This window comes from Nomascus leucogenys, chromosome 1a (genome assembly GCF_006542625.1).
Source record: "Nomascus leucogenys isolate Asia chromosome 1a, Asia_NLE_v1, whole genome shotgun sequence".
Lineage (NCBI taxonomy): Eukaryota > Metazoa > Chordata > Mammalia > Primates > Hylobatidae > Nomascus > Nomascus leucogenys.
The window spans coordinates 13,498,077-13,525,702 of NC_044381.1; the positions used below are offsets into that span (position 1 = coordinate 13,498,077).

Below are 27,626 nucleotides of genomic sequence, written 5' to 3' on the forward strand. Positions count from 1 at the left end.
TTCATTTTAAACTGAAATGTCAATAGGCATTTAACCGAAAAAAATTTAAAGGCTTGACATACTAAGCTTTTCTTCAAAAGTTTACATTTTTTTATATTTCACTGGAACAAAAGGTTACTTTGCATATACATCACACTTTTACTCTCAGAGGAGTTTCTCCTGCAGACTTCTTTAAAAAACTAAATATATATATATATATATATATTTTTTTTTTTAAGTTACCCTCAGCCTCAAATACTGATTTTGCAGTCTGTGATTCATAGCAAAGGAGGTGTCCTATTTTTCTATATTGACACACGATAATTTGACATTTGTTTTTTACTGACCAATTTCTAGCTAGATATTGCATCTATAAACTGCACTTAGCCAGCCCTATGCTGAACTTTGTAAGGGTTTTGTAATAATAAACTGTTCTTGACTGAAACACAAGCCTTTCATAATTACATGTCACAGTGCAATTCTTATGCAATGAGCTTGTGTTTTTCCAAATTTAGGACCAAGCATGTAGTTTTATCAGTGAGCTGAGATTTGGTCTTGTTTTCCCTTGATTCTATAAGTGGTGGTTCTAACTTTGAAATGGGTCATCTAACTTATAACTATTTTCTTCATTTCTTTTTAAAAGGGAGAAATAGCATGCAAATTTCTGGCATGTTGACAAGAAAGTTCAGCATTTTTTCCCTGACATGAAATATTTCATTTAGAATGCCTATGTTTCCTCTATGTATAAGGTTTCCTAGAGTCGGATATGATAAAAACAAACTCTGAGATGTATATACCTATGCTCTTACAAGTGTAAAACCTGAATGATGTCTATGGAAATGGAGCCTCAGAGTGACCACGAACACAAATACTTATATGTCGCAGGAACAGAAGGGCACATACTTTGAAATATTTCAATGGAAATCAAAAATTGTAGTTTACTGGATTGAAATTAGTATCCTCTACTTAAACATTTTTGACACAAACTCAATGCTGATTAAAATCTGTAATCCATGTAGCTCATAATAACTTACTTGGTAGAAGTACCTCAGATTAATGAATTGTACAATTGTACAAATTAATAAATTGTACAATTTTTCAACTGTACAATTAATTGTACAATTTGTATAGTTGAAAAAAACCTATAAATTTATAGATAAATTATCAAAAAAGACAACATTTTAAATAGTTATTCCTAATATTTTTTCGTCCATAATTAAAGTAAAAGTAAGTATCTCAGCAATTGCTCGCTCTTAAAATTTCACTGCTATCTCCGCAGTCATATAAGTTATTCTGGCTATTTAATTTTTCACTTTTGTTTGCATACTGTAACAGTTGGCAGGATAATTAATTTTGATTGTACATTTCCACTGAACTTTTGATGAAATTGTTTCACTCTTTTTATTAGTATAAAATTATTTGGAAAGTCTTCTAAAGAGAGGTTTTGTTTGTCCTTTGAGGAGGGTAGAGAGATGGGAAACGAAGACACCAAATATAAAGTCATTCCTCTATCTCTCATTTTAAAACCTGTTTTAAAGGTTGTAGCTAGTCAGGAAAACCGAAAAATCAACTGGTATTCCTAACTAAAGCAGGACTTTGAAACTCTGCTACTAGCGACAGGGTTGGGAAAATTCCTCTTGCTCTTCTTGTCTGTGATATACGGTAGAAGGGTTGGTCCTGGTTTGGTCCACCTGCCAGCGGAGTTTAAAGTTTCCGAGGCTCAGAGGAACACAATGACTTGGATCAAACAGCCTAAATGGCAAGAAGGACATTTTTGCTGCATCCAGGAAGCCGTTAAACTCCTGCTAAGCTAACTAGCTCTTTTTTATGCGTCCATGCACACGACCGAACTCCTCTTTCACTGACCAGAGATTATTTCTGACAATCCAGGATATCCCGAAAGCTTGGAGACATATGGCTGGAAAATGAAACGACCCAGGACATCGTTTCTGGCTGCATCATTATTTTGTGTCACGTAGTACCAGATGGGCAGTCAGTGAGCAGCGCAGGGATGTGAGCGGACGGTTTTATAATGTGAAAATTTTCCCTTGGTAAAGCTAAAACGGATTTCATTTCCCTCTCTTTTCTTTTACGACTTCCCCCTCTTTATTCCCCCTCTCTCTGCAATATCAGTGAACTCAACTTTGCAGTGAGGTGGCCCAAAAGAGAGAGAATGAGGCGATCTTGATCATCTTAGTGTCGGAGGAGTCGCAGCGGACCGGGAACTGCAGCTGCGACCCCCCGCGTCCTGTGCGGATTTCAGGGCTGATACCGCGTAGGCGGTTATGGAAAGGACGGTACACCGGGCAGGCGGAGGATAGAGACCCTGGCGCCCGGAGAGGTCTGCTGATTTCGCAGCAGCCTTCGAAGCCGTGGCTGCCTCTCATCTGCTGCGTTTTATTACCATTATCGCTGTTCCCGAAAAGTCATGGAAGACGGCCCGCTGCCAGACCTCAGAGACATCGAGCTGAAGCTGGGGCGCAAAGTACCCGAGAGTCTAGTGCGCTCTCTCCGTGGGGAGGAGCCGGTTCCCAGGGAAAGGGACAGGGACCCCTGCGGAGGGAGCGGTGGTGGCGGAGGGAGCGGTGGCGGCGGCGGCGGCGGCTGCAGTAGCAGCAGCAGCTACTGCAGCTTCCCTCCCTCCTTGTCGTCCTCCTCTTCGTCCTCCCCAACCTCTGGCTCCCCACGAGGTAGCCACTCTAGCGCCCTGGAGAGACTAGAAACCAAGCTTCACCTCCTCAGGCAAGAGATGGTGAGTGTGGTGCGCCAGCCGCGGGGGCTGGGACCTGGGCTGGGCCAAAAGATGGGGAGATCTGAGAATGGGGCTGGGAGACAGGACGGCAGGGGCTGCAGAGAGGAGCGCTGGGCGCGTGGGAAATGCTGGGTGGAGGAACGAGCAGGGGGCGCTCATCCAGAGGCAGCTGCTGCGAGGCTTGTTTACCACGGACTTTGCTCGGTCACGGTTTGCAAAGACAGCACAGTCGGCTGGCTCCACTCTGTGTACTTTCGGACAGCGCCGAGTCACTGCGCCGGGCTCTATTTAGCTGCCAGCCCGTAGCCTCTTAGGCACCAGCCCGTTGAGAGTTTGCAGTTATTGCACCCATCTAAGGCCTGCTGTGTGCTGTTAACACTTCGGGTAGGTTCAAAAGTGGCTAAGTCCAATGCACTTACTGCAAAAATACTTCCTGGTTTGCTGGGAGGTGGCGTGGCAGGGTCCTTGCAGGCCTCCCTCCCAGCTCACCCTTCCACCAGTACCGCTCCGCCCTCCTGCCCCCCCTTCTTGGTGCAGCAGCGGCAGCTGTTCCAAGGCCACTGTTGAGCAGATTCTCCACAGCTGGTTCTGAAAACAATGGCCCACTCGTCCTTGATGTACTTATGAATAGCTTGTTTCACTGTTTTGATCCCAGCAAGCAGGTGATCCCCAGGCCCAGGGATCTGCTAAGGACCATCTCCCACCCTTCTCCCTCAAGTCTCAATCTGCAGTTGTTTTCCCTGCTGTTTGCAAACGTTTGCCTGAGCATAGGACAATGAGACAAGTACAAGGTCTAAAAATACTCATTCTGGATGTATTTAGACTAACACACTATTTACTTGCCATGAGCTCTTGGGCATGTCACTGCACTTCTGTAGACCTCCGTGAATCTGATGAGCTGGTTAGAGAAAATGATCCCTCCCTAAGTTCTTTGAAGAAAACAACCACAAAGCAACAGCATTTTCTATTAGCTTGGGGATGAGGAGAGTTGCAACAGTGGGCCTCAAAAAGAGGGAATAATTTCATTAAATTAACTTCACAGTTGCTTTTGATTTGCTTCAAAGTAGGCTAGGAGATTTCTATCACTCCGACAGGAATGCTGGAAATCATTTCTATCATTCTATCGTTTAGTTACTAAAGAGTTCTATCGTTTAGTGATTATTATTTTTTAGGTTGGACAAAAATTTAAGGAAAACCCTTAGGTACATAATGGAGAAGCTGGAAAGTGGAAGGTATCTTGATGAGTTTGCAAAATAGATGAAAAGATAAAATGGAAAAGATGACAAACAAGCAGGTCAGGGAATGCCTGATACCGTATCACAAAGATCAGACATACGTGTGGAGACAAACAGGTAAAACTATTTTCTACAGGAAAATTCCTTGTACAAGGAATTAAGAATGTTGCTAACTCTGCAAATTAAGGACTTAATATGAGGGATGAAGACATCAAGGAGATGAGGAAATTTTATTCCTAACCATGTCTTCCGTAATTTTGCCCATGGAATGTTAATATATTCACTTAATCTAATAAATAAATCTGTTGAAACATATTTTCTTACTCTGTAGCTCACTGATAGCACATCAAAGACAATACTGTCATTTTGCTGGACACTCAGACACAATTTAGAGTATTTATATATAATTCGAAAACAGTAACATTTCCAAAAACAGATGAAACCCACCCTGTCCCAGGGAATGATTGGTATGTATGTGAAGATCATTTTCTGACAAAAATAATTACGTTCCACTTAGGATGCACAATCATGCTGTCCTGTAGAGAAATCACAAGTTTTGTGAGAATTTTTAAACTGATGATGTCTATTTCCATGGTAACATGAGTATACATTTTACCTTCTATTGTAGTGATGAGTCACAATTAGTCTTTTTTTATAGGTTGGTGGAAAAGTAATTGATGTTTTTCCATTGCTTTTAATGGCAACCACAACTACTTTTGCACCAACCTAATATTTATTAAGACTTTACTTTTTTGAGACAAAATTTCTGAAACTGGGATTCATGTTGAGAGTCTCTAAGGTCCCTGATAATTTGTCGCATTTGTTGTTGTTTTTTGGAGAATATTTCATCACTACTCAAATGATGGTTCTCTGGTCTGGTGGAAGCTTCATAAGCTTTGAAGCCAGATAAGCCAGGGTTTCAGACAAGTCTAGAGCAAGTCAGGATATCAATAAGACCCAATAGGATGTCAGGGCTGCCTGTCTAGGGAGACACTTAGCTTATCTTCCCTGGCAAAAAGGCTTGTCCCGCTCTCTGTGGCCCTTATTCTAGTCGTGGCTTTTTCACTCACTAGTGTGTGGCATTGAACAAGTTATAGAACCACTCTGAGACTCAGCTTTCTTGTTAACATAGGAATAAGAGCATCTCCATTAAGGCATTTTAAGAATTCAGTGAAATAAGAAAAACAACTATTACATAGATATTCAAAAACAGTAAGGATGCTGGCAGTAATGAGCATTACATCAATGACATGGGTTCTGTTGATCTTACAAAAGCAGCCCTACATGGATAATGTGGCTTTGGGACTGATGAAGGTCTAGATATCTTCTCCACCAGACTGACTCTATCATGGCATCTCCCATGTCATCAGATACTCTCTGTAGAGACGATGTTTCCAAACAAACTCACAAACAAAATATGTGTAGGCTTCCCTAGCTTCAGTTCAACTGGAAATCTTGATTTTTATTTTAGATTTAACTTTTATTAAACACATGCTGTGTGCTAAGCATGCTGCTGATTGAAGTAGCACGTATGAAAGAATTGTAGAGCCTAATGTCAGGTAGTCCAGGAAATCTGAGGAACTTGAACCAATACAGTAGCCTACCTTATCCATGGGAGATATGTTCCAAGACCTCCAATGGATGCTTGAAACTGTGGATAGCACCAAAGCCTCTACAGACTGTTTAGTCCTATGCATACGTACCTATTATACAGTTTAACTTATAAATCAGTCGCAGTAAGAGATTAACAATAATAATAATAAAATAAAACAGTGTATTGCTATGTGACTGTCTCTCTCTCTCACTCTCTCTCTCTCTCTCATTCTCTCACTCTCTCTCTCAAAATACTATAATATTTTCAGACTGCAGTTGACTGTGGGTAACTAAAGCCACTAAAGCAAAGCCATAGATAAGGGTGTACTACTATATTTGGTTACTTTGGTGAGACTTTACTACGTGTAAGACACTGTGCTAGTTAAACATTTTATATGTATTATCCCGTTGAAACCTTATAATCTTTTTTTTTTTTTTTTTTTTTTGAGACAGAGTCTGGCCCTGTCGCCCAGGCTGGAATGCAGTGGTGCAATCTCGGCTCACTGCAAGCTCCGCTTCCCGGGTTAAGGCCATTCTCCTGTCTCAGCCTCCCAAGTATCTGGGACTACAGGCGCCTGCAACCACGCCCGGCTAATTTTTTGTATTTTTAGTAGAGACGGGGTTTCACGATGTTAGCCAGGATGGTCTCGATCTCCTGACCTCGTGATCCGCCCGCCACCGCCTCCCAAAGTGCTGGGATTACAGGCATGAGCCACCGGGTCCGGCTGAAACCTTATAATCTTTTAACTAAATGTAATTGTCACCACAATTTTATAGATAAAACCTTGAGGTTTATTGAGCTAATGCTCAAGATAGTAGGGGGAGGAGCCAGGCTGAGGTCAGAATCTGAGATTTTAACCATGCTATGCTGTCACTTCTTACACTTTAGAATACCTCCGTGCTCATGTGGACACCCAGGAACAAAATGAATATTTCTATTCTTCTTCCAGAATTTCAAAACATTAAACATGTTAAACTGTATTTTTGTTTACCATAAGCCTTCCCAGGAGGAACAAGCACTAAACACAGTCTCTGGCTTAGGATTTGGATGAACATATTCAAAAGCCATCTGCTTCCCAGCAATCATAATCATACCCTTTCCTTTTGGCCACTGTCACCAAGATCTCCAGTAGTACTTCCTCTCAGTCCACAAGAACTGCCACGAGCAGTTCAAGGTTCTCCTGACATGACCAGTTCAAGTTTTAGAGCTCAATAATATTCATGATGTAGGAGTATCGAGAGCTTTTCATTGGTAGTATTTTAGTTCCCCAAGAGATTCTGTTCAGGATAAAACTTAGACCTTAGGTAACTCCCTAGAAAGAACTAGAAACTTGGAATCCTGACACCATCTTGTGTTCATTTAAGCAGTACTTTCAAATTGCTGTTCTTCCAACAGGAACTCAGTTATCCTCTTCTTCTCAAATGATATCAGTTGCACAGCGCTGTGTGGTGACTTGCCAGGTGTGTGGTTGAAAACACATCCATCCAAATTGTGCTCATGTAAACTGCGCTCATAGAATTCACAAGGAAAACAAAGCAAGGTTGTATTTTCAAGCGTACGTTTCAAAAGTCTCGATCTTAGACCTCTAAATTAAACCTGAATTATTCATTTTCTTAAAAGGGGGCTAAACACTGTGGTGGATGTTGAGATATAACTAGGACAGTATTATTTCATTTTACAGATAAGGAAACCATGGCTTATAGAGATTAATTAATTATGATTCCCAGCCCGTCATTCAAACAGGAACCACTGTGAGCCTGGCTATCTGCTTGATCCAAAATAATCCCAAACTATACTATATCGATGCACTATGAAATGTGCCCGTTTACAGTGAATGAACATTTTTATAGTAATTTCATCACATACCTACCAATGGATCTTTTGGCATTTCTTTAAAAATATTGTTTCTTTTTTTTAAAAAAATAAATGTTTCTCATTGTAAAACTTCCAATAATACAGTAATAAATTGTATAAATAAGAAGAAAAGTTCACTTAATCTTACTCCTCCCCATTTTACTCTATACTCCAGAGGAAATACTGCTGACATTTTGTTTGTTTGTTTAATCCATGAGCTCAGCCATTTATCATATCTTTGTGTTACAAACATTCCAATTATACTCTTTTAATTATTATTATTATTATTATTAGTTTTATTATTTGAGACAGAGTTTCGCTCTTGTTGCCCAGGCTGGAGTGCAATGGCACAATCTCAGCTCACCGCAACCTCTGCCTCCTAGGTTCAAGCGATTCTCCTGCCTCAGCCTCCTGAGTAGCTGGGATTACAGGCATGTGCCACTACGCCCGGCTAATTTTGTATTTTTAGTGGAGACGGGGTTTCTCCATGTTGGTCAGGCTGGTCTGGAACTCCTGACCTCAGGTGATCTGCCTGCCTCGGCCTCCTAAAGTGCTGGGATTACAGGCGTGAGCCACTGTGCCCGGCCCCTTTTAGTTATTTTTTAAATGTACAATAAATTATTGTTTACTGTAGTCACCCTGTTGTACTATCAAAAGTTAGCTCTTATTCATTCTTTCTAACTATATTAATGTACCCATTAACCATTCCACTTCCCCCCAGCTCACTACCCCTTCACAGCCTCTGGTAACCATCATTGTACTCCCTAGCTCCATGAGTTCAATTGTTTTCATTTTTAGCTCCCACAAATAAGTGAGACCATGCCAAGTTTGTCTTTCTGTGCCTGACTTATTTCAGTTGTCATGAAATCCTCCACTTCCATCCATGTTGTTGCAAATGACAGATTCTCATTCTTTTTTCTGGCTGATTAGTACTCTATTGCGTGTACATACATTTTCCTTATCCATTTGTCTGTTGATGGACACAGGTTTGCTTGTAAATCTTAGCTATTGTGAATAGTGCTGCAATAGACACAGGAATGAAGATATCTGTTTGATATATTGATTTCCTTTCTCTTGAGTATATACCTAGTAGTGGGATTGCTGGATTATGTATTAGTTCTATTTTTTTATTTTTTTGAGGAATCTTGAAACTGTTCTCCCTAGTGGCTATGCTAATGTACATTCCCACCAACAGTGTACAGGGGTTCCCTTTTGTCCATATCCTCACTGGCATTAATTATTGTTTGTTGTTTGGATAAAAGCCATTTTAACTGGGGTGAGATAATATTTCATTGTAGTTTTGATTTGCATTTCTCTGGTGATCAATGATGTTGAGCACTTTTGAATATACCTGATTGTCATTTGGATGTCTTTTGAGAAATGTCTGTTCAGATCTTTTGTCCATTTTTTAATCAGATTATTAGACATTTTTCCTACTGAGTTGTTTGAGCTACTTATATATTCTGGCAATTAATTCCTTATCAGATGGGTAGTTTGCAAATATTTTCTCCCATTTCATGGGTTGTCTCTCCACTTTGTTGGTTGTTTCCTTTGCTGTGCAGAAGTTTTTAACTTGATGTGATCCCATTTTTCCATTTTTGCTTTGGTTGCCTATGCTTATAGGATATTCCTCAAGAAGTCCTTGTCCAGAGCAATGTTATAGAGAGTTTTCCCAATGTCTTCTTTTAGTACTTTTATGTTTTAGATGTAAGTCTTTGAATAGATTTTGTATATGGCAAGAGATAGGGGTCTAGTTTCATTCTTCTGCATATGGATATGTAGTTTTGCCATTACCATTTATTGAACATACTATCTTTTCTCCAGTGTATGTTCTTGGCATCTTTGTGAAAAATGAGTTCACTGTAGGTATGTGAATTTGTTTCTCGGTTCTCCATTTTGTTCCATTGCTCAATGTGTCTGTTTTTATGCCAGTATCATGCTGTTTTGGTTACTATGATTCTGTAGCATAATCTGAAGTCAGTTTTGTTCTTTTCACTCAGGATGACTTTGGCTATTCAGGTTCTTTTCTGATCCCATATAAATTTTAGGATTTTTTTTTCTATTTCTGTGAAAAATGTTACTGGTATTTTGATAAGGATTACATTGAATCCATAGATTGCTTTGAGTAGTATGAACATTTAAAAAATGTTGATCTTCCAGTCCATGAACATGGAATATCTTTTCATCTTTTTGTGTCTTACTCAATTTCTTGCATCAGTATTTTATAGTATTCACTGTAGAGATCTTTTACTTCTTTAGTTAAATCCTAGGTATTTAATTTTATTTGCAGTTATTTTAAATGGGATTACTTTCTTGATTGCTTTTTCAGATTGTTTGCTGTTGGCATATAGAAATGCTACTGATTTTTATGTTAATTTTGTATCCTACAACTTTACTCAACTTATCAGTTCTAATAATTTCTTGGTGGAGTCTTTAGGGTTTTCCATATGTAAGATTACATCATTTGCAAATAAGAATAATTTGACTTTTTTCTTCCAAATTTGGATGCCCTTTATTTCTTTTTCTTGTCTGATTGCTCTTTCTAGGACTTCCAGTGCTATGCTGATAAACAGTGATGAAGTGAGCAACCTCATTATTTCCAGACCTTAGAGGAAAGGCTTTCAGTTTTTCCTCTTTCAGTATGATACTAGCTGTAGGTCTGTCTTATACGGCTTTTATTGTGTAGTGATACATTCTTTCTATACCCAGTTTTTTTAGTTTTCATCATAAAGAGATGCCAAATTTTATCAAATGCTTTTCCAGTATCAACTGAAATTATCATATGGTTTATTCCTTCTTTCTATTGATATGATGTATCACATTGGTGGATTTGCATATGTTGAACAGTCCTTGCATCCCTGGGATAAATTCCACTTGGTCATGATGAATGATTATCTTAATGTGTTGTTGAATTAGGTTCACTATTATTTTGATGTGGATTTTTGCATCAATGTTTATCAGTGATATTGGCTTATACTTTCTCTTTTTTTTTGATATGTCTTTGTTTGATTTTGATATCAGGGTAATAATGGCCTAATAGAATGAGTTTGGAAGTATTCCCTCCTCTGTTTTTTGGAATAGTTTGGGTAGGATTTTTCTTCTTTAAATGTTTGGTAAAATTCAGCAATGAAACTATGAGGTCCTGGGCTTTTCTTTTTTTTTTTAATAATTTTGGATGCTTCATTCTTTTTTACTCTTTTATTTTGTCTCCCTCACTGTATATTTTCAATTAGCATGTCTTCAAGCTCACTAATTCTTTCTTCTTCTTGATCAATCCTGCTGTTGAGAGACTCGAATGCATTCTTTAGTATGTCAATTCAATTGTTTAGCTCCAGAATTTCAGCTTGATTTTTAAAAATTATTTCAATCTAACTGACATTTCATTTTACATTTTCATTATGGATAGGATTCTGAATTCTTTCTCTCTGTTTTCTTGATTTGTTAGCTTCCCAAACCAGCTATTTTGAGTTATCTGTCTGAAAGGTCACATATCTCTGTCACTCTGGGATTGGTTACTGGTGCCCTTATTTAGTTCATTTGGTAAGTTCATGTTTTCCTAAATGATCTTGATGCTTGTGAGTGTTCATCAATGTCTGGGCATTGACAAGTGAGGTATTTATTGTAGTCTTCATAGTCTGGGCTTGCTTGTACCTGTCCTTCTTGGGAAGGCTTTAAAGAAGTATTTAAAGAAAATTGAGTGTTCAGATCTAAGTATTTGCCTATTGCAGCCATATCTGCCCAAGCCCAATAATAGTATGACTCTTGCAGACTAACAGAGGCAGCACTTTGGCGGTTTGGGGTACTATATGACAGAATTCCCTGGATTACCAAGTAGAGACTCTTGTTCTCTTACTTTACCCCAAACAAACAAGTTTCTCTCTGTGCTGAGCTTCCTAGAGTTGGAGGAGGGGTGACACGAGCACCTCTGTGGCCACCACTACTGCAACTGTGCTGAGTCAGACCTAAAGCCACCACAGTACTTGGTCTTACCCAAGGCCTGTGACAACTATTGCCTGGTCACCACTGATGTTTATTTAAGGCCCAAGGGCTCTTTAGTCAGCAGGTGGTGAATCATTCTAAACTTGTATTTTTCCCTTCAAGGTGGGGAGTTCCCTTCTGGCCCAGGGTGGGTGTAGAAATGCTGTCCGGGAGGGAGGATCTGGAGTCAGGAACTTTAGGAATCTAGAATCTACTTGGTGCTTTATTTTACTGTAGCTGAGCTGATACCCAAATTTTGAGACAAAGTCTTTTTTACTCTCCTCTCTTATTTCCTCAGGCAGAAAGAGTTTCTCCTCATGGCCACCACTGCCCTAGGCCCATGGCAAGTACTGCCTGGCTACCACTGATGTTTACTCAAGGCCCAAAGGCTCTTTTTCAGCTTATGGTTAATCTTGCCAGGCCTGGTTATCTCCCTTCAGGGCAGCGGGTTCCCTTCTGGCCCAGGGTGTGTCTAGAAACGTCTGTTGTCCGGGAGCTAGGGCCTGGCATGGGGGCTCCAGGACTCTGCTTGGTGTTTTATTTTACTATGGCTGAGCTAGTATTTAAGTTACAAGACAAAGTCCTCTTTACTCTCCCCTCTTTTCAAACAGAAGGTGTCTCTGCCAAAACTGCGAGCTGCACTGTCTGGGGCTGGGGGAGGGGGTGACGCAAGCACTCCCTTGGCTGGCCCAGCTGATGTCTCACTAGGTCCTGCACACCCTAAGTCTACTGGCTCTGAGCCCAGCACAGCACCAGAACTTGCCTGGGAACTTTCCTCCTTGAAAGGCCTAGGCTACCTTTCAAGTTTATTTATGACCCCAGAGCACTTTAGCCTGCAGTGTTGGTGCTAGTCGGAACTCAAATTCTGACTGCTGCCATAGAAAATTCCCCTCTAGCTAGGTCCAATCTGAATGCTTCCAGTGTGGGAGCTAGCTGAATTCTGCCCTGTATTGCTTTGCATTGTGACAGTTAGCACTGAGTTCCAATGCAAAGTCCCATAATAACTGTATTCTCCCTCCCTCAAGCACACAGATATTCTATCTCTGCAGTGCTGCACTGCTAGGAGATGGGGGAAGAGCTGTGTAAGCAATACAAGAGTCTTTTCTGCCCTCTTCAGTGCCTTCTTCCTTGATATGATGTTAAAACCGGCTACTGTGATCGTTCACCTGATACTTGGTTCTTATGAAGGTACTTTCTTGTTTAGATAGTTGTTCAACTTCATGTTTCTGTGGGGGTGACAGTTGCTGTAGGGTACCATTCAGCCATCTTGCTCCACTTCTCTCAAATCTTTTTTCATGTCTTTGCCTGCATATATTTGCATTTTACATACAGACATAATGTTGATATGTTTGGATATCACTTTTCTTATTTTACATAATATTTTTTATATTACCTGGCATTTATTAGATGATTACAATACGACACATAATATTTCAAACACTTTTCAAGTATTATGTCATTTCATTCTCATGCGTCACCCACTTATGAGGTGGACACTATGCGGTGTTAGATAATATAAACAAATTACTGACAGAGCTTAAGAAATTCTTACCTAGTAAAATTTTATCTTATTCTGTCACTTCTCCTATACAAGTCCCAACTAGTTACTAATTATATAGAAAAGGTAATTACTTCTTTTTTATAAGTGATTACTCAAACACTTAATAGTTCTTTTCTAAAGCAGATTCTGTTTACAGAGATCTGACTTAATCAGAACATTGCATTCTTCAATATAAAAAAATTAAAAGCCTTCAAACTGGACTGAACTTCAATTACACATCATTTTTAATGTAATTCAGTGATTCTTTTTCTGACAATAATATTAATGAACCCTCTAAAATTAGAATAAATGGCTAACATGTATATATATATAAAACCTTGTGCCTTAAGTCTTTATGGCTCAAAATCATCTTAGATTTACTTATGATAAAAATCTTCTTAGATTTGCTCATCTGGGATGTTCATGATAACAAAACAGATTCTGTTCTTAGAGATCAGACATCATCAGAATATTTGATTCCTCAATTGAAGACATAATATCTCTCAAATAGGCTCTTATGAGAGAGTGATGTGTAAAACTAGAACTATAATATATAACTAACTAATGTGACCTCTCTTTGCTGGCCCACACCATGGAAAGTTAAACGATTGGGAAAGCATAGAATCGGGGCAAGAGTAAAATAAGAATTTACTTGTCTCCTGATAACAATTGGACCCACCATTTCATTTGGCAGGTTCAGATTTTTCTCTATTTTTGGTGAGCAGAATAAAATTGTTATGCTTATGCCCACCTTAATAAATTCATAAAAAGATTTTGACACAAGCGTCTGTAACAGTGAAGTGTTACAGCTCATTATTAAAATGATACATACTACTACTAAAACATACAAGAGTACAAAAGTATTTAAAGTAGAAGATAATAGTTCTTCACATTCCTCTTTCCAATTCCCATTCCCTAGAGATGATTCTATGATGTCTTGCGTACCTTCCTGGAAATGTTCTAAATGCATACAACCATATCTAGTTTTATCTATACCTTAGCTGTAATTATAGACATATAATTGTGTATGTCTAAATTTTAAAATTGAAATTCTGAGAAGTTCATGATGCAGCCATTTTTCTAGGTTCACCAAATACTCTGCTATTGTTTATATATATATGTATATGTATATATATATGTATATGTATATATGTATATGTATATATATGTATATGTATATATGTATATGTGTATATATATGTATATGTGTATATATATATATATGCAGTTGGCCTCAAAGTGCAACTTAAAATGCTGTGACTTTGAATAGATTGTTGCCAAAAGACACCATTCAGAGAGAGTTAGTCTATTAGTATAAAAAAAATGCAGCTGATGAGGCAAAGAGACAGAATCAGTAATCTCCAGAAACAGGCAACAGCATCATAGGACCATAGCATGGAAAGAAACTTGAGAGGTTATCCAGACAAATTCTCTACTCTCATCCTAGCCAGTTGATCATCAACCTTTGGTTGAACTTCTTCAGCAATGAGCACTTCTCTGGCTCCCAAGGCACACCATTTCATTTTCAGATACTTCTATTCAGTATATGTGTTAATTGACATTCCAGTTGTTCCTCAAAAGCCAATTCCATAATCATTCACCATGGGACAAAAAATACTTCAGCGTGTGTGCCTGAAAGTCATAGGTTCATAATTCACTATGGAAGCTTTGTTGAGTATTAAAAACATAGAAAGCTCAGCCAGACGCAGTGGCTCACGCCCGTAATTCCAGCACTTTGGGGGTTGAGGCAGGTAGATCACTAGAAGTTAGGAATTCGAGACCAGTGGGGCCAACATGGTGAAACCCCATCTCTGCTAAAAATACAAAAATTAGCCGGGTGTGGTGGCGGGCAACTGTAATCCCAGCTACTCAGGAGGCTGAAGCAGGAGAATCGCATGAACCCAGGACGCAGAGGTTGCAATGAACCAACATGGCACCAGTGCTTTCTAGCCTTGGTGATAGAGCGAAACAAGAAAGAGAGAAAGAAAGAAAGAGAGAAAGAGAGTGAAAGAATGAAAGAAAGAAGAAAGAAAGAAGAAAGACAGAAAGAAAGAAAGAAAGAAAGAAAGAAAGAAAGAAAGAGAAAGAAAGACAGAAAGAAAAGCTCAATGTGTTTCTCATAGGTTTGTACATATTTGACTAAAATAAAAGACTTTCAGGCATTTGTTGCAAAATGAGAAAAGAATGATGATGCCTTGCCTTGGCAAGGATGGAAATAAATGAGCACTCTTCTGCACTACTGCTAGAAGTATATGTTCAAAAGCACCTTTAAAGGTAAACTGACACTATATTTTTAAAAAAAGAAAAATAAAAAATATACTCCTTAATTTGGCAATTCTGGTGCCAGTAACAATGTAGAAATTTATCCTATAGAAATAATAATGAATTGGTACAAAAAGGTAGTTAGTGTATACATTTGGTATAATGTATAATTAAGAAAACTGGAATGACATAAAGGGCCAATAATGGCAAATGTTATTTATGTGAATATGATAGAAATTTATGTAGCTATTAAAATTATGTTGTCAAAGTTATTTATGGAACAGAGAGAATGGTTATGGATGTATAAAGCATAGAATAAAAAGCTCGAATGAAATACCCTATGATGTTAACAGTGATATCATTGAATGATAACGTTAGGGCTATAGGTTACTTTCTTTTTCTTAAGCTCCTTTATTTTGTCCAGTTTCTCTACACTAAGTACATATTATAGTTTGGTAAGAAAAACTATTCTGAGGTCAGGAGTTCAAGACCAGCCTGGACAACAAAGTGAGACCCTATATCTATAATTTTTTTTTTTTTAATAAGCTGGGTGCAGTGGAATTTGCCTTAGTCTCAGCTTCTCAGGAGGCAAGGGCAGGAGGATCTCTGGAGCCCAGTAGTCCAAGATCACAGTGAGCCATGATTGCACCACTGCATTCCAGGCTGGATGACGACAGAGTGAGATTGAGATCCTGCCTCCCCCAGCCCCCCCCGCCAAGAAAAGGAAAAGAAAAGAAAAAATATTGATAGGTAAATAGATACAATAAAAATAAAAAATTAGGGCTTTGGAATAAGGTAGAGTATAATTCAAGGAATCACAGCTCTGTGTTTTTCTAGAGGTGTGCTTTTAAGCACTTAATTTAAATAATGAGATGATATATGTAAAGTAGCTGAGATTCTGTCTGCTAAATAGTAACTACTTATTAAGCATTAGTGTTTTTGCTCTTCCCATTTGATTAGTGGTTTATCTCTTTGGCTCAGGAAAAGATGAGACCAGAATTTTTTCTACCCTTTCTCTTTCTTCCTTTTATCTTATTTCATAGAAGGGTGAATGACAATATACAAATAACTTGTTTTCCTGAACATGCTACATCAGAGTCCCTAAATTTGGTATTGAGTGCCCCTGCACAGATGCAGCACCTGGAGTGATTAGTGCCCAAGTAAGAATTAGCCATTTAAGGTTCAGAATGCCCTCTCTTTATAGAATCAGGTGAATTAATAACCAATTGACTCTTTATGATTTTAGCCATATTGGCTAATGCTATATGGACAGGTCTATCATAGGAAGGCAAGGGAGTTGACAACTACTTTAAGAAATATTTACAAACCATTTCTTCATAGGGCATATGGGAGCCTGATGCTTCTTACCAGAAATAGATGGATAAAATAGGACTCAGATAGATGTTCATATAGGTTTTTAGAAAAGAAATAGTCTTTGCCCAGAGAGCAGAAAAGATTACAAACAAATTAAGACTACAGATAAAGCCCTTTTTAGGATTATGCAGGAACCATGGACAAGAATCTGAGACCATACTTTAGTCTTATACAATTTTTTAATGTGATGATAAAATTGTACTGCAAATAAATAATAATACACAAGAAGCCACCAAGTATAACTTAATTTTATCACTTAGATTGGTGATTTTAGTCACACTGTAAAACGTAATGACTTATGATAAAGTAAATTTTATGCATTGACAAAAATCTTTCTGCAGTTAGGTCATGCTATTCTTTAAAAATATTTATAAGTCTCTAGGGCTAAAGATTTCCAAAGAGTGAGTCTGTGGACAAAATTCTCTATACATGACTTCATCTGTCACTTTCCTATTGTGCTAAATTTTAGGCTCTCTCTCTTATCTTGGTTAATAATATTGCTCACTATCTTTTTCTCCTGCACCATAATCACCTTAGCACAGAGTTGTGACTAATAAATGCTTGTATGTCCTTAATGCCTGGCCAATTATTTAGGGACTAAGCATTTATTTAATTACTGAATTAAAGTATTCCTTAATCCTGCTTCTATTTTTTTGTGTTTGGACTACACTAGCAACATTTGCTTTTTTGTAGTGGATCATAGAAACCCAATGCCTCCTCTGCATCTCACCAGCCAAACTCAGTCATCTGGAACTTAGGTTCCTGGTTAAAGAAAGACTAAAATATATTTCTTCTGTCTATTACTGTAGCGATTCACTAAAAAGAAAAAAATAAAGAAAAGAAAAGAAAAGGAGATTTACTACCTGCTTTGAAATGCTGCAGGAGAATTTCTCGTTGGTTGCAGGACCTGCTCTTTCCTCAGATATTGTCAATCTCAGGAGCCATCGTTCTCGGAGCTGTTGGAAGAGTATAGAAATGAAAGGCAGTAGTTTTTTTTTTTTTTTCATCCCTAAGTGCACAAAGTATATGTACATGTTAGTTTTTGGCATCTTCTTTTACTATTCTAAATGAGGTTTTGGAGTTTTAGGATTAGAAGAAAGAACTTACAAGAAAAAAACATTATTTGTAGCATTGTATATTACACATATTGACAAATGGTAAAGTCTGTGTGGTTTTAACTGAAAATAAATAGACATTTAATTTGGTAGCCTAATTTATTACCTAAGTAGCATTAATCACTAGGGCATTAATTCCCTGACTATCCTTGGCACAGCCCTCAGTATAGACTTGGCAACTTCTGATTGAAATGTGACTTGGGCACATTGTACCTGAGATGTCTGAAGCAGTTGTTAGCAAGCTTATAGTGAGCATCATATCAGCAGTGTTCACATAAGTAAGATGGATGAATGAAATGAGGAAGATTAGGTTTCCTGAGTGTTCATTATAGGATTCTAGAATTAGAATGAATTTTAAGGAATCTACCTGATTTTCTCTTTGTTATTTGAAAACAGATCCAAAATATGAAAAATGGCTACCACATATTGTAGTGTTGCAACAAAACCAGCAGCTGTGTGGGTTTCCCCCTAGAAATTTTTGTCTCTACGTGAACTTTTTAAATACCCATTTTCCCAAAGGCATCCGTTTTACCACCTTGCAAGAAGCTACAGTACATACAATATTGCTGGTTTAATCTCAGTATTTTTTATTTATATCATCCAGAGGAGGATTTCCTACTAAGTGGCAGGCATTTTAAAATTTTTGTTTGGAAATAATTCCAGACTTTACATAAAAATTGCAAAAGAGTACCAAAAATCACTGTATATCCCTTATCCAGATTCCCCCAAATGTAAACATTTTATATTGACCCTTCTCATTCTCCCCCTCCCTCCCCTCTCTCTCCTTCTCTCTCTCTCCTGCCCTCCTCCCTTCTTTTTACACACACAGACACACACACACACACACACTTTTTCTTAAACATTTTTCAACTTTCTTAAGAAATTTGCACATGATATCCTCAAAATACTTCAGTGAGCATTCCCGCTCTCCAAAAGAACAGTTGTGGGACATAAATGTTGTCCTTCGTCCATCCTGTGTACACTGTTGTCACACAATTAATGCCACAATTAATGACTTACATCACTTTATTTCTGCTGACTTCAGACCTGTCCTAGGAACACTTTTCAACAGAGCTCTGCAAGTGGTCACCTCCCTTAAATCAGAAACATACCTGAGGCCAGCATTCAGGTAGATAATACAAGTGGGTCTGCCTGAAGTATAGGAGGGTTGATTAGAAGAACACGCCTTTAATTTCTCACCTTTCTATTGGATTAATGCCAGAAATTCAGTTCTCGTGAAGTCATCTTTTCAGCCAGAGCTTCTGACCCATATAAAAATATAAAATAGTAGCTGGGAAGTTTGGGACTATACGTGGTATTTAGTAAATATATTTTGAATGTTAGATGAAGTAACAAAACAATTGCCTTGCAATAGCTGTATGGAAGCAAGAATTCTGAGAACCAGTTTTGTTAGAAGAGGAAAGTGAGAATGAAAGACACAGGAGAAAGGAATAATTTCTTAGCACTTTTGTCTAAAAAAAAAGATTTCTCCTGTGAGACATTATTTTGCATTGTACATATTTTGCATAGTGTACAAAGCACTTTGATGTGTGCCACATCTTCTTTCCTTAGTCCTGAAGTTATGAGGGTACAATGATTAAATAATGAATGTAACATTTGCAGCATACATTTAAATAGAATATTTGCAGCATATATTTGCTAGGATAGAGTATTTGTCCAATAAATGTGTCTATTAATAATGGCCTTCTCCCTGATGTTATAGTTGCTTGGTCAAGGAAGTGAAGAATCAAACTATGCTATCACTATTACCATAAACTACATTAGATTTACTTTTAAAAAATTCATACAAACTCCTTTTGGAGATTATATTTAGTAGTGAAATCCACATATTAAATTGACTCTTGAAAAATATCCACTTGTTTTTCCTTGAATCTGGCTATGATTCGTGTTTTTCAGGAATCCTGACCCTGACAACCCTGAGAAATGAAACAGAATTTTACCATTTATATTTGTGCTTCTTTTTAAATTTGCTTTTGTGTTTGCTTTGTAATGTAGTACTAGTTCCAATTATTCCTTATTTGGAAGTTTCTAAAAATTAGTTTGAAGATGCCAGAATAATTATGCGAGAAGAAACTTAGAATAACTAAGAGATTTATGGTCTTCTCTATATATGTGTTTTTGTCAGTCGGGAAAAATGAACTAGAATATGAGAAGGACGATTCTGGTAGTCACTGGGCCCATGCTGATTAACCCAGATTGCGTGTTACCTTAGTAGCGGTCAAACTTACAATGATTTAGAAGTAGATCTTGAAATTTCCCCTACTCTGTCTCATCCCCCTCCCTCCAATTATCATCCTTCAGTAGCCTGAGAAATTATAAAATAAAGTTACCACCCCGTCCAACCAATGTGCATTCTGCTTCAGGGCAATCTTATACCACAGAGAAATGAAATCTAGATTTTCTATAACAATATGTTCAATATAAAACAACTATTTTCTTAGATGTCTGTTTTGATATGATTTAGGTTATCACTTAATGAAGTTGATACTTACCAGTGTACTTATATTTGTTGTCCATGACTTAACCTTATAGAATTAGACCGATGCATGTCTTGTCTTTCCTGCTAGGCATTTTTCGGACTTGTTTGGTTACTCAACAGCCGTGTTTTTTATTGCCCTCCTTTCCAACAATGTTACAATTTACATATACAAGTGGGATTATAAGAGACTAATTTTGTAAAAGGTGGAACACATATTCAGTGAAGGAATTGACTATTTCCACTCGAAATTCAAATCTTACGGGGATTCATACATGATATGATCAAAAATTTTGAGATCTTAATGACCATTGTGCATTATGCTAAAGACAGTGAAAAGCTGCTTCAAATGGTATCCCATCTAGTCATAGTACAAAGAAATCTCTTTAGTGAACGGTAGCTTTACTTAGTACCAAAGATGGAAAACCACCATGCTTTGAAGAGTGGTGCCTGCACAAAATGGAACTGCTGAAACATTTTGATTTAATTAATAAATAAAATGAGCTCAAAATATGGTCATTAGTCATCAATAAATAAATAACAAGGCTTAATTCAAAAAATGCATGCCGCTTTCTGCGTTAGAGGCTTTTAAATAATTATAGCACAAACTTGTTATTGGCATTAATAAACAAGTCTGTTGAAATGATTATTGTTAGAGTCAAAACCATTAAACATTAATTAAGCCTCCTAGGAGTAATATCAGATGTCCACATTGTTGAGTTTAAAATGGAGATACAGAGACTGAGTGATTCACAGTGGACAAAAACAAAGCCAGCTTTCCCCCCTTCCTAAACTGGTTGTTCCAAGTGCCATGCAGCAGCCAATATAAATAGAGAAAATGTATTTCCATGTATACTTTCATTCCAAAAGTCCAAACATCGTTACTGAGAATGCTCAGTAATTTCATAACATTAAATGTTGGGTCATTTTTATTTGTTTTCAGTCTTAAGACAAATGGATTCTATTTGGATTGCACCCAATTCTGTTACTTTTTTTAATATCATTAAGTTGATTTTGTGTCAACAAGATCAAATAACTTGAAAAACTTACACTCTACATGAAAATTCCCCAATGTACTTTTGTAAACAAAACTTGGAGTTACTCAAGTGTATTAACTCTTCTGAGAACAAATAAAATGAGTTAAGTATATGCTGAGAATGTCAGATTTGTTCATACACTTGGAAATGAATTTAACAAGAATCATTTGCCATCTCTATGACCATACGCATGAAATTAATTTTGCCTCAGCCAAAAATCTTGTTTGCTACAATTAAACACTAATGATGCAAATCTATAGTAAATATACATATTTCCAAATCCTCACTACTTGTTGAGCAACTGAGACAGATGAAACTCTTCAGCTGCACACCATTTAACTACATAAATGTCCACACTTTGGACATTACTCCCCATCTCTGCTTGTAGAAGTGTTTGTGTGATAGGCATCAAGTGACTAAAGATATATTTTTAGGCATCAACTATATTCGATTCTTGTGATAAGCCCCAGAAGTAATACAGATGATGTGGAAGATATGTATTTCACATTACTTACTAATCATCAGGTAAGTAAAGAATGAGGTTGCTACTAAAAGAATTTAACCTCCATGGTATAGAAAACTCTTGTTTAATCTCAGAGGTCCCATGGTCTGTAATAAAATATAATTTTGATATGAAAGAAATTATATCATAATCATTTAACGCTATGCTGGGGAAGCTGGTCAATTGCTTATCAATTTACAACCCAAGCCCCATCTCAGTTTCTCAGACTTGCTCTGTGCATTCTTACCCCTTAACATGTGTAGATGACATTGCTTTTGCCTGGGTCTTTCTTCCTGTCCCACCCCTATTTCCTACCCTTTTTGTAGTTAACTCTAACTTGGTATCCTTCAGGTCACACCACTGATCATTGTATATATCTTACTAGACTATCAGTTATTTCATGGCTAGAACCAGGTCCAGTTCATTCCATCTTTAATGTTTAGGCGAGTGTAAGAGGTCAGTATTGGAGGAATAAATTAATAATGTATTAATAATAAATTAATTAATTATCTAGAAATGTCAATCTTCAAGAAATTCCTTCTAGAAAAATCTTCAAGGAAGTGATTAGAGAAATAGGATAGCTGTAGGTAGTGGTAATAAGGTAGTGATAAGCACGGATTGCCTAGGAAACCACAGTGAGATTGATGGAGACAGTTGTGATGGTTATGTTGGAGTTAATGAAAACAAGACTGAAAAGGTAAAATAAGCCTAATTAATACAGAATACTGAATGCCAAGCTAAGAAGTTTGAACATGGTTTGAAAGGCAACATGACCACTTGTAGTTCTTATGTTAGGGAAGTGATAGAATGAAAGTTGTCTTGTATTTTGGCACACTTACTCTATTTTTTTCTTGAGTACCAAGCAATTCTCTTCTTGAGTACCAAACGGTCTCCATGTGTTTTTTATATTTTGGGATCATTAAGGGATGTTGTACTTTTGGAATAGTCATAAACAAGAAAGCACACTGTTGATTACTGAGGAATGAACATGTGCAGTAAAATTAAAATGACAAAAATTTTTTTGGGACAAAAATATTTTTGGAACAAAAATAGGAAGAAAGTGAGAAGATTCTACTAGTATAAGGTAAATAAATATTTTTAAAAGTTTGTTTTCTTCCTATCAGGTATAATTCTACAATTACACAGATTTTTATGATTTCATAGTATCCTCTCAATAAATTAATCATGAATGCTTGTGACCTTTATTACTGTATTGATGTTTTCTAAACAAATATTTAAATGTTTTAATCATCCAAACAACATTTATCTATGATTTCCCATTTATATAATTCTGTATGTTCATAATGGTTTCATTTTATAATTAAAGATCTTTTCTGTTGAAGCGTAATGTACACTCCTGATAAATATTTTAAAGTACATAAAATATAAAGAATAGTGACAAAAAAACACCATTGCATTATCCAGAGGCCATTTTTGTTACCATTTTTAAAAAATTTTATTCAAGGATTTATCTTCTGTAATTTTTTCATTGTTGAAATTATAATTTATAACTTGTATCTTTTTGTAGTGCCTCCTTCTTTGCTTAACATTGTGTTATAAACCCTTTCCTGTGTTATTTTTCTAAACTTCATTTGTATTTCCTGGAAAATATTCTATTTTATGTGCATTGCTCTAATATTGGATATTTAACTTGTTTCTTATACTTTGTTGTGATATGCTTTTCCACATTTCAGGTTATTTCTGTGATAATTTATAAGCTGGAGGAATATACCTCATTCCTTTTATGATAAAATTTTGCAATTCTTGATTTATTTTTCTTTTGTCAACTGAATATTCTAATAGTTTTTTTTTTTTTTAAAGAGTGCATAAATGCTGTATTTACTGAGCTCTCACATAGAGGCGAAGAAGCAGGTTAAGCATGTGAACTTCAGAGCCAAGCTGGGACTGAATCCCAGCCCCTTCACTTTCTAGTTGTATGACTTGAGTAAGTTACTTGAGTAACTTGCTTGGGTAAGTTATCTTCAAATTGCAGTTTGAAGATAATCATTTCTACCATTTAAGGTTTCAGTAAGATTAGGTGGGGGTGGGGGGAAGTATTTAAAGTACCTGTCATTGTACCTGGCACTTGTGCTTTATTAAAGGCTAGAAGTTATTTTTTATGCTATTATTATCGTTGGGGTTCTTTCTTGTCACTATGAAAGTCAACATGGGTTAAAAACTTCTGCATGGGATTACCAAACAAAAGCAATAAGAAAAACAACATACACATTATCAACAACTAAAACCCCCACTACCTCTGAAATGCATTGCTACCAGGACTCTTCCTATTTCTGTGATCCACCAAGAGCTTTACTTATGGAAACTATACTTATTTCCTAGAATGCAATACATCACCACCCACTGCTCCTTACCCTACTTCCTGAGCAGGGAACTCTGATAACTACAAAACCAGCCTAGAAAGATACTACTGCTATGGTTGAAGAGTGACACTAGGAATCACACTGCGATTACTTTATAAAAGCAGCACATACAAAATGTTAGGAGGTACCGATGCCAAGTTTTAGCTGGCTAAAAACTTATATTTCTGAATCAGATAATAGACACTGGAGAAGGAAAAAACAGACCTTTTTACAACTTTGGGTGTGGGATAGGTATTAAACAATATGGATTGTATTTTTTAACCTGTATCCACCAGGATTTTCATTATTAGCAGAAAATTATCTCAAATTCTAGTAATAGTTTGACCAAAAGTTTGAGCTTTTATTATTGTAACTTTGTTTTTTTTATCTGTATTATAACTTAGGAAAAGCTTTTGGATTTTATTTTAACTTCAGGAAGTTCTCTAAGGATTTTATTTAAGAATTACATATTTGCTTTAATAGAGAAATATCAAATAAACCCAAAAGAGCTTTTTAAACAAATTCATACCTAAGGGAAAACATATAATTTGACATTATCTTTGCTAATTATAGGGCAAACAGTTATATCCAATAAAATCCAGCTATTATTTAGTTTCACGTGTATTTGAACATAAATTCTTTTTGCTTGTTTTCTTTTTTATCTTCTGAGTTTATGAATTATATTTATGGAACCAACTTCAAATAGATAATGAAATATTCCCTAAAAATGAACAGTAATTTAGATGCCAGTTCATGGGGCAAGCATTTGATCTTAAGATATCTCTGCAGTGTTTTATGGATATTGAATCAAAGTTTTAACATAAGCACCATTTTTATTTCTAGTTTACAATAAAACCATGTATAATTTAGTATAAAACTGTAAATGCTTCATAGGTAAAATTTTAAGTGTAATATTAGGATAGGGCAGCATCTGAGCAAGAATAATAAAACTTGGTATTATAAAGCTGGGCGTCTGGACATGTCCTGATGAGCTCATCATGTGCCATCTGCTTCGATAATTCTGGCCACCAGCAAACATATTTTGCCAGTGAGTATTGTACAATCCTCCCTATAGTTGGTTGACTCCTTTTTTATGAATATTTCTACCTGCCTATGGACAACACTATGACATGAAACATACTAGCAAACTACAAGTTGTATATTTTAATAGGACATTTTAAAACCAAAGGACAATTAGGAGTCAATCAAGTCTGCATTGCCTAGATTGTTTCCTTCTCCATTCTTTTCACCTTTTGTAGTAAGAACTGAGAAAAGTAAACCAAGCTATTCCCAGTAGCTTTTCTTAAATGTGGTGACCCATCTGTTGCCATATGCTAGGCATCTGCTTCTATCACCCTCATTTGTGGTCCTTCAAAGCTAGAAGTGATGAATTGACATCAAATTTATGCTAATTTGTGGTAGGAGAGAACAGCTATTTGCAAACTATTTAATCTGGCCATAGTCATTATCAGATATAAGGAATACCGGACAATAAGAACAGAAATCAGAAATTTTTTTTGAATTAGTGTGTGACTTTTAGGTAATTGTAGCACCTCTATGGCTGTATTTCTGTATCAGCAAAATGTGCGAGTGACCCTTGCTTGCAAATATTTGTTGATTTTACAACCAAGTGACTATGATATCAAATATAATAGGGTAGAATAATTCATGAATGCTAATGCAGGTCAGTGCCTGTTCAACTTCAGTTGTAGAATTGCTTCTTTCTTGAAAAAGATTATTCTTTTTTTAATCCAGTCCTAAACCGTCATCAGAAAATGTTCACAGAATATGAAAGGCCAATACTACATTGACCAGATCATAATAAAAATATTTTTCTGTTCTTTAGTATTGTGGAAAAAAGGGAATTAGAAGATCAAGATATTTGTCCCATTTCTAGCACTAAGTGGTGATACAATTTTGGCCAAGTCATCAAGCTTGTGTCCACACATGTATCACAGAACGCGGTACTCTGACTCCAAAATTAACTATGCTTTCTTTTGGCACTAGAAATCTCTGATTCCTCTGTCTGTCTTTAGGGTATATTTTCACTGTGGCATGGAAATCATAACTTATGCATTTATCAACCCAGTTTTCAATGCACACATGTAATTCTTCAGAGTAATACATATAATATCAGTGATATTTAGATTTAAACAACTTTTTTTAAATAAAAATTAGGTAATGTGTATTGGGCAGGTTTTGTATGCTAAAACCATATATAAATAATCATTTTGAAAAAGAGAACAACCAGATCATTACTGAAAACAAATTGTCAGTTTAATTAACCTACTTAATTACATTGTATTTCAACATCCTTGAATGTGGAAGACATTTTAAAAAATTAGGCCGGGTGTGGTGGCTCACGCCCGTAATCCCCACACTTTGGGAGGCCGAGGTGGATGGATCACAAGGACAGGAGATCGAGACCATCCTGGCTAACACGGTGAAATCTCGTCTCTACTAAAAATACAAAAATTAGCCAGGCGTGGTGGCGGGCATCTGTAGCCCCAGCTACTTGGGAGGCTGAGGTAGGAGAATGGCATGAACCCGGGAGGCGGAGCTTGCAGTGAGCTGTAATTGTGCCACTGCACTCCAGCCTGGGCGACAGAGTGAGACTCCATGTCAAAAAAAAAAAAAAAAAAAAGAAAATGCCATTTTATTTTATGGTATATATTCTATGTATTTATTTACACAGCATAATGTTTTGATATACATAGGGAAATGGTTACTGGTTACTACAGTCAAATGAATTAACATATATATTATCTCACATAGTTAACTTTTACATTCTCTTTTTGGGGTAGTAGCACCTAAAACCTACTCTCAGTAAATTTTCAGAATGCAATACAGTATTATTAACTATAGTCCTCATGCTGTGCATTAGATTCCTAGAACTTTTCATCCAACAGAGCTACAACTTTGTGCCCTTTGACCTATTTATGTCAATTTAAAAGTAGAGGAGATAACTAAATTTTATTAAGCACTGTCTAGTGAGGCTTTATGCTACATGCATATGTTATCTTATTCAGTTTTCCCAACTGCATTGCCTTGTCATGTACATAATATATACCACTTTTTGGATTAGAAAATTGGTATAGAGAAAATGTTAAGTAACATATCCAACTGACAAAAATCCAAGAGCTAATTAATAGAAGAATAACATATCAACCCCGATCATCTGAGATCCAAAATCCAAATCATGTCTGTTTATAGGGTGTCCAACTGACTGTGATACCATTTACTACACTGTCTTCATTATATCGGGAACTTCGTAGGGGTTTACCAAAACAACAAAACAAAACAAAACAAAAAACATATTGAATCAAAAAGAAAAAATCTCTTACTCATTTGTTGAATTTAAATTTCTGAGCAAGAATCATTCAAGAATATCTGAATATTTGATAATCTAGTAATTTCCACAATAGAAAAGAAATAATGTCTGTATGATAGTATCTCTTAATGAGCTCAAATCATCACCTTCTGCCATGATTCTAAGTTTCCTGAGGCCTCCCCAGAAGCTGAGCAGATGCCAGCATCATGCTTCCTA

The 27,626-nt window shown here is 36.7% G+C and overlaps 1 protein-coding gene across 1 annotated transcript in view; it reads left to right on the forward strand.

The window, feature by feature from the left end:
• Positions 1-1,687: 1,687 nt before the first annotated feature.
• The window catches only part of LURAP1L (leucine rich adaptor protein 1 like), a 48,854-nt gene continuing 22,915 nt past the window's right edge, over positions 1,688-27,626 (forward strand). The window contains exon 1 of the mRNA XM_003260436.4: positions 1,688-2,731. Coding sequence (XP_003260484.1) covers positions 2,408-2,731 — 324 coding nt within the window. The 5' untranslated portion in view covers positions 1,688-2,407. The remainder of the gene's footprint in view (positions 2,732-27,626) is intronic.